The 9,039-nt window shown below is 37.2% G+C and overlaps 1 protein-coding gene across 1 annotated transcript; it reads left to right on the forward strand.

Moving 5' to 3' along the window:
- Positions 1-44: 44 nt before the first annotated feature.
- On the forward strand, positions 45-4,211 carry Insl5 (insulin like 5). The gene is made up of 2 exons (XM_070025751.1): positions 45-247; positions 3,753-4,211. The coding sequence occupies exons 1-2, from the start codon at positions 73-75 to the stop codon at positions 3,983-3,985; spliced, it is 408 nt and encodes a 135-aa protein (XP_069881852.1). The 5' UTR covers positions 45-72; the 3' UTR covers positions 3,986-4,211.
- Positions 4,212-9,039: the final 4,828 nt, after the last annotated feature.

The raw sequence follows: 9,039 nt of genomic DNA on the forward strand, positions 1-9,039 counted from the left end.
GGTCAAGGCAACTTCAGAATGTGATCAAGCAGTATTCACCAGATACCAGATTCTCACTTGATCCCCAGCAAAATGAAAGTCTCCCTCTTCACTTTATTTCTATTCTCTGTCCTCCTTGCCATCTCAGAAGGGAAGAGTGAGAAGACAGTGAGGCTCTGTGGCCTAGAGTACGTGAGGACAGTCGTCTATATATGTGCAAGCTCCAGGTGGAGAAGACATCTGGAAGGAACCCCACAAGTAACACAAGGTAACTGAACTCATGTGTCCCCTTTATAGGTTCCTATGTGTTTCTTTCACTTTCAAAGCTCTTATTTATTTGTCTTATTTATTTATATTATGTGTTTATTTTTGGTGGTGCTGAGGTCTGAATGCAGGACTTCAAGTTTGCTGGGCCAAAGCTCTACACATGAGCTATACCCTCCGCCCCTTCAACTTCTTTTTAAAAAATTATTGTTTTAGGAACCATTTCTCTAAGAAATAGAAAGCCGTTTGCATTTTAATTTAGAAGATTAATTATCAAAATTAACTGAATGTGGCTTGGGAAAGAAATGAGAATGCTACCTTTCAAATGACAAAGGTCTGTGTTCTTTAATCCTTCACATCATTTGACTTCACGGTTGCTTCGTTGAGCTCAGCCTCTATGACAGGTACTGTGGAAGACAGAGATGTAGATGATGGGGCGCATGTTAAACTAGCAAGATTTCCCCCTAGGGATAATCATAATTATAGAACATAGAGAGTTAAAATTTGGGTCTATAGTAAATAAGGATCGAAGGAGGAATAACTTTTAACTGAGAACAAATTTAAGTACCAGACAGGTTCATGTGCAATATTTCATTCAACTTTCTGATAAAGATCCTGTGAAGTAAACAATATAATTATCACTTACTATTTTACCAAGGAGAAAACTGTTTGCCCAACTGGCCAGCAGTGAGGCAAGGAAGCAAGCCAGGTCTCGCTGACTTCCAGAGCCATACTGCATCCCAAGAGAGGGGAAGGTGGCAATGAATGACTGCATTGAAGAGCTGATATTAAGAGAGACCCTGAAGCATCTGTAAAATTAGAGAGTTGTGAGGGGGTATGGTAAAGTAGGATGGAGTTCTAGGTGTAAGAATTGTCTGATCGGAATTTTGAAGATGAAAAAGAATTTCAGTAATAGTGATGGAACTAACTTATTTTTTTTCTTTTAGTTCATAAAACTTGAAACTTTGATTAGGATTCTTTGTGCTAAGCCTGTATTAGTGTGAGGTTACATTTATGGCTCTTTTTTATTATTATGTAATTATACAAAGAGGTTTTAATTCCATCAGTCAGATGATAAGTGCAATGCATCTTGATTAATGTATATATCTTTTTGTTGTTGTTGTTGGTCATGGGGCCTGAACTCTGGGCCTGGGCACTGTCCCTCAGCTCTTCAGCTCACTTGAGCCACAGCGCCACTTCTATTTTTTTTTTCTATTTAGGTGGTGCTGAGGAATCAAACCCAGAGGCTCGTGCATGCAAGGCAATCACTCTACCACTGAGACACCTTCCCAGCCCCTATCTCATTTTTTAATTGGCACAAATGTATATATTCACTGTCAAATATGATAGAACAGTGTATAGAAATGGGTTTCTAAAATGAAATTGGATGCATTGTGGCATAGCTAATTCAAGCAAACATCTGTTACTCCACATATCATTTTATTGGGATAGTAATAGAAAGTCTACTTTCTTAGTGATTTTAAGAATTCAGTGTTATTATTAACTCTAGTCATCATCTTGTCCAATAGATCTCTTGAACAATAGATCTCTCAATAGATCTTCTTAACCTAGTGAATTTTTTCACCTTTTGACCAATATTTCCCCAGTGCCTCTATTCCTACCCCAGTTCCACATAATCACCATGTTCCTCCTTCCCTTTGTGAGTTCAACTTCTTCAATTCTACATATGATTGATATCATGTAGCCTTTGTCTTTTTTTTAAGCTTTTGCTTGGTTTAAGATTCTGTATTAGGGGCTGGGAGGGTGGCTCAGTGGTAGAGCGCTTGCCTTGCATGCCTGAGGCCCTGGGTTCAATTCCCCAGCACCACATAAGCAAAAAGAAAAAAAAAGCTGGAAGTGGCGCTGTGGCTCAAGTGGTAGAGCGCTAGCCTTGATCTGAAGAGCTGAGGGACAGTGCCCAGGCCCAGAGTTCAGGCCCCATGACCGGACCCCCCCCCAAAAAAAAGATTCTGTATTAGTAATTTGTTGAATTTGCTATGTTTTATAATAAAATTATTAAGAATTGATAACATACTAAACATCACAGAACTATATATGATTTAAGGGTTTCAATCTATCTTAAAATAATTTTGGCAAGCAAAATATTTTAGAAAGTTACCCACATTTTTCACATTTTGGCAGACTAATGTCTTGGTATATCATGAAATGGTCATTACCACTTTACCACATTACCACTTTACCGTTACTATTAGTAGATCTTAACAGAAGTAAAAGTTTCTTAAGCTTAAACTTAAATTTTCATTATTACTGGAAGTTGAACTGAGGGCCTTGTACTTGACAAGGCAAGTACTTTACTATTTGAACCACACCCCATACCATATCCGTCAACCTTTTGAATTTATTTTCAAAAAGGGTCTAATGTTGGTACCTGAAAAGTCCTGGGTAATGATCTTCCTATTTATACCTCCTCTGAAGCTGCAATGGTAGGTGTATACCTCCATGCCCAGACTATTGGTTGAGATGGGGATCTTGTTAACTTTTTGCCTGGGTTGGCCTCAAATTGTGATGTTCCTCATCTCCACCTCCCAACAAACTGGGATTACAGGCGTGAACCACTGTGCTCTGCCACGGGTTTTTAATTTTAAGAGAGTAAGTATAATTTACCATATTGCCACTGATTTCTGGAATCGCAAATCAAAATGCACTAGAAAAAAAATATATTTGGAATTTCTCTGAAGCATATGGGGCAGTGAAATGGTGTTTACAAGTCTATCTTTTTGAAAGCAGTGAAATCAAAATACTATTTATTAAAACTTTCACAAATTGTCAGTGTTTTCCTATACATTGTTTGTCTGCTCAATAACTGGCTTACCAGTATTAAATCATCTAATTTTTCTTGGTAATTGTCAGTGTGTTAAGGCACTGACAAGTTTTAAACTAAAAGTGAAAGATACATATTTGTGGATGGTAGGAACATACAACACAGACAAAAAACAGTGTGATCGATGTTTTATTTTCAGATACAGAGGTCTGAATTTCTACTTCTGGGCTCGGGTCATAGCTCAAATGGTATAGTGCCTTTCTATTAAGTTGGAGCTCACTCTCCAGCCCCAGTGCTATCCTCTAAAAATAAATAACAACATATCTCTTACATCCTTTCTTACTGATCATCTTTGCAAGGCATGTGCAGTGTTGATTTTTGCTTATAGCTTGTAACTACTACCTTCAGAAGCTGCCGGTTATGGAGCAGAGGAGCCAGTAGTAGAGTCATACTGTGGTTCCAACCCTTAGTCAGGATTGCATGCCATTAACACTGACTTTTCTTTACACTCAAGTTTCCCCTTCTGTAAAATGAAAAGTGGACATGACTGAATTCTTCTGAAAATCTCCTTGAAACCATACCAACATTAAAAAAAATCATATGTAACATTGTTCCATTTCAGAAATTGAACTCCTTTCTCCAAGAGTAGAACATGGTTGCTGCCTTCCTTGTCAGAACTTTCTAATACATATTTATTATTATTATATGTGTATAATCTTTCATACAGCAGAGAGAAGAGATTTCTTTCACCTCGGAACTAGACATGAAGCCTCAGGAGAAGACATAGCATACAACCTTCCCAAGGAGGATTTCTCAGGAGAGAAGTACAACCATGACAGACAGATAACCCCTAAAGAGCTTTGGGAGTCAAAGAAGCATTGGGTGAAGTCAAGACAAGATTTACAAACTCTCTGCTGCATTGAAGGCTGTACCATGACTAATCTGAGCACCCTATGTTGAGACCAGACCAAATACCAGCCAATTGCAGAGCTTTAGCATATGTTTAATCACAGGGCCTGTGTGCTCTCACACCTAGATTCTATCACTAAACGATGGCATTTCCTCCCCTAAAAATGTGGATCAGTGGCTGGCTAAATCTACAGTGAAGTCTTAGCTCTTTTTTCTCTTGGTAAATGTTCTTTGCTTTTCAAATTCTAATGCTTTGCACAATCACAATAAAAACACCAGAAACCAAGCTCCTTGTGATGTTTTCCTTTAAAAAAAATTGTCAGTAGCTTTTCAACAGTAAATTGCAGATGGCAGGAAACCCTAAAAACATACACAAACAAAGTCAGCTGTTATTTTGTCATCCAGAAATAACTAGTCATTCTTAATTTCAGGGCTACTATGTATCATTACTGAAAATTTAAACATTGTGCTCACTCTAAACAAAGTAGTCTTCTGAAAAGAGCTAGAGTACCTAACCAATATCTCCTACTAACATCCAACCATCTACCATTCTACTGGAGAACAGTTGGGAGTCAAAGACATAGCAATCATTTCCCATCAACAGCAGAAACTCTGAGCAATGTTTGAGTATATGCTCCTTCTGTAGTCTGGGTGGCAGTAAATCGATGAGGATGGAATAGTACTTTATCATTGTTTTACAAGTGAAGAAACTGAAGGCTCAGTAGAATTAGGTAAATGTGTCCAAAGTCATATAGCTATGTGTATGACAATACATTTAGGATCGACTTATACTGATAATCACTGATTCCTGAACTGCACCTGAAAATGTCCAAAGGGTAACTAAAAGCAGATGAGAGGTTGACATTCCTGTCTCTGCTTTCTGTCTATGCCCATTTTATCTCAGATCCAATTCTCTCCTGCAATCATTTTGCAGCAGCTGTGGAATCCAGGCAGGACAGAAGTGATGGCCAAACATCCTGTGACAGAAGATGAAACTTCCCTCTGGCAAGCAATGCTTACTCTCTTACTGTGTAACAAGGCCCCACCTGACTAAGCCTGAGCTAGGAGACCACATCTCTGACTGCTGGCCACACCTGTGCTCAGGACTCTTTAGTAGTTATGCATGTCTCTTGCCCATCTTCTCCCAATTCTTCCTCTATTTAAAACTAAAGCGCAGGTCTGTACTGTAAAGAGGGATTGAAATGCTCACTTTGCCTCTTACTGTGGTATGCTCATGCTGAATTAATATACCTTCTTTCTATGTCTTTTACCTCTCTCCCACTCTGTTTCTCCATCTCTGTCTTTCTGTCTCTGTCTCTCTATCTCTCTTCAACCTGCCCCCTGCAATACCCAATACCCAGGTTTGAACTCAGGAGCTTGCATATTGGGCAAAGCGTTCTACCACTTAAGCCACACTTCCAGTCCTCCTGGAAATTCTTAGTTTTTAAGAGAGGAGGTTCTGAACCCAAATATCTGAGGGATGTTATTCTATAAAATACATAGTGCCACAAATTTGGGGTTCCTATGAAAAGATATTCATGTCATTTGCTGTATCTGTATTTATGAACAAAGACACACTGCCTTATTCATATATCATCCTATGCACTGACTCATCTCTTTGAGATTCACACCCAATTGCTGGGGAAAAAGTATGTATTTTTTAAGTTGTCATGTTGAAAACAAACTTTACAACTTTGGTGGGGCGGGGGAAGGATTGGGTAGGGGGGAAGGGAGAGGCTTGGAAGGGATGGGAAGGGGAAACAAAGGAGGAGGCTACAATGCTTGATAAGAAATGTACTCATTATCTTACCCATCAAATTGTAACCACTCTGTACAGTATTTTCACAATAAAAAATAAATAAAAATTAAAAAAGAGTATGTGTGTTTTAGTATATTTTATTAGTTATATTATTTTTGCATTTTATATCTATTATAAATTTTATAATAGCAGATAACATGTATCTCCATGTATAATTGAAGTATACAGAGACATAGAGAAAAAGGGAACCTAGTCTTTTTACTCATATAAATCTTACAGCCACTTTTAGAGAAAATAAATAACATATGTACAAATTAGGAAATCAAGCAGTCTAAAGAAGTGTATAACCAAAACATTTTGCTCTTCTCCGAAACAAATATTATAAATTTATGTAACATAGCTGTAAATAGAGTTAGATAACTTTATAACTATCTCTTTATCTGTCTGTCATTCTGCCTGTCTGTCTATACCTGTATCTACCTAGCTAACTACCTATTTCAATAGAAGAGTCTTGCCACTGTGCACAGCAATTTAATGTCCTCTTCCTTTTGGGCACATAGCTAGACTACTTTTCTCAGACACTTTTGTAGTTATGTGTGGTCATGTGACTTCAAAGTTATGTATGGACTTCAAGGCAATAATGTGTATGATTTCTTGTCAACAAAAATCTCCCACCCTCTCCCATAACTGAATTGTTTAATATATGAGCCTATTTTATTTAAAGGAGTAAAACTATTCTAACAAAACATCTGCTGAAAATTCCTACTTTATACAACAATTATACATATGATAGCCTACATTTTACTGTTGTTTAAGTTAATGAGACTTGGAGATACCTTAATAAAAACTCAGTATTACTTTGATTACAGAAGTTTATGGTAAATTTCATTATCTGGTGTGAGAAAAGTTGCCCGCCATTGTTTTCTTTGTAATTTTATGTAATTTATACACATTTCTGTATAAATTTTAAAATCATCATCATTTTCCAAAAGCTTTATAGGAATTATCATCTGAATTGCACTGCATTTATACAAATGTAAGAAATATAGTCTGCAATATTAGCAAATCTTGATAATGTGTATTCATCGTATTTCTAGCCACTTTGCCAAGTTGTTTCTCTAAATTTAATGACATCTTTACATGTTCATTTAGGCTTTACAAGTTCATTTAGGCTTTTTAGGAATATAATGATAATTGATAAACCATAATAAATAATAATATATCAGGTATTTCTGTCTCTTTTTCTAATATTTAAACTGACTGTTGAATATTCTTTTCTTATTATATGACTTACTATTCAATAATTACTGTGAGAACATTGTGCCAAACACTGCTTTGGGCATGAAGGCTACAGCAGTGAACAAAGTACAAATGAAGAGATATTCTAGTGGAAGAGAAATGTAAACAAGATAAGAAGACCAACTATGGAAAGGGAAGAGAAAGACTTGCTAGGGTTGGGTAAAGTTAAATTTTAAGAAAGAATCCAGGAAAGTTCTAAGAAAATGACACTAAAAGTCATAAGAACACTGATGATTGGGAAATCTAATTCCTAATTGTCAGAGAAATGGTGTCAGAATTCACTACTCAGTATGATGCTTTCTGGCTAAGAAATAAGTTATAGGTAGTCTTAAATAAATAACCAAAGTAGTCTATACTATATATACATACACATATTTTATGTATATAATGTACACAGGACTTATTTTCTTAGAAATTATTTCTAAATTTCTTCAACTCTTGTTTAATTTTGACACATTAGTAGAAAACTAGCCAATCAGGGAATTGTGGCCTATAGAACTTGCAGAAGGCAGGACAAACTGATAAACTAAAATCTTACCTGAAAATGGCATGTCTCCAGGGGAACAAAAGAGTAAGGAGGGCTGGCAAAGTGGCTCAGTGGTAGAGTGCTTACCTTGCATGTATTAGGCCCTGAGTTTGATTCCTCAGTACCACATAAGCAGAACAAGCTGGAAGTGGTGCTGTGGCTCAAGCCTTGTGCTGGAGAGCTGAGGGACAGTGAGTGCCCAGGCCCAGACTTCAGGCCCCACAACTGTCAAAAAAAAAAAAAAAAAGAGTAAGAAAGTAAGAAGGACAAAAGAATTAAGAAATAAGGTCAAGACAACAAATCTTGGATATCATAATCTTAATTAAGAAATAAGGTCAGACAGCAAATCTTGGTCATCATAATCTTATAGGATATAGTAAGGAGATCCAGCAATCAGAAAATCATCTAGTTGTCACTATTTCACCCACAGGCAAGCTCTATAATGAGGATGAAAGCTCAAGATGTTGGGCTGAACTGCCATCTTCCCCATGGCTGGCTATGCACCTGCTGTCTTTCTCTGACATATTCTGTTCTAGTAAACTTCCTATTATCTTTACTATGTTTGCATACTGCATGAATTCTTTTGCTAGACACAAGGACCAAGACTCTGTAGTTGCCCTAAGCTTTCTAGTAACACATTTGGTACATCAGGTATTAACTAGATTAATTATGTCTTTTTCGACCTGGACCCATTGAATTGTTACAATTTCATTATACAATGTGTTTTTTCTTTGCTAATGTGAAGAATAACACTAATGGCCTTCCATGTTAAAATTTCTTTGCTCAAGGACACAATTTGTTAGTGTTTTACTTAGAAAGTTTTTTCTTTTGCCAGTTCTGGGGCTTGAACTCAGGACCTAGGCACTGTCCCCGAGTTTCTTTTGCTCAAGGCTATCACTCTATCACTTGACCACAGTGCTACTTCCAACTTTTTCTGTTTATATGGTACTAAGGAATTGAACCCAGGACTTCATGCATGCCAGGCAAGCACTCTAGTAATAAGCCACATTCCCAGCCCTTAGAATTTTTATATTTATGTCCATAAATACAAGTTATTCTTATAGAGGCTGGGAAGGTGGCTCAGTGGTAGAACGCTTGCCTTGCATGCATGAGGCCCTCGGTTTGATTCCTCAGCACCACATAAGCAAAAAGAAAAAAAGCTGGAAGTGGCACTGTGGCTCAAGTGGTAGAGTGCTAGCCCTGAGCTGAAGAGCTGAGGGATAACGCCCAGGCCCAGAGTTCAGGCCCCATGACCGGACCAAAAAGAAAAAGAAAAAAAAGAAAAAATTATTCTTATATATCTTGACAATAATTATGCTGGTTTAATAATGTGAAGATATTCTGTTTTTTAAAAAGTTTTGGAAGAGCTGTAATAATATCTTTAGCTCAGTGACTTTAAAAACTCAATGAAATAAGCCATACACCGGTGACTCATACCTGTAATTTTAGCTACTCAGAAGGCTGAGATCCTGAGGATCATAGTTCAAAGCTAGTCTTGGCAGGAAAGTTCATGATATTCTT

The sequence above is a fragment of the Dipodomys merriami genome, unplaced genomic scaffold (genome assembly GCF_024711535.1).
Source record: "Dipodomys merriami isolate MVZ:Mamm:240054 unplaced genomic scaffold, mDipMer1.0.p SCAF_172, whole genome shotgun sequence".
In the NCBI taxonomy this organism is placed as follows: Eukaryota; Metazoa; Chordata; class Mammalia; order Rodentia; family Heteromyidae; genus Dipodomys; species Dipodomys merriami.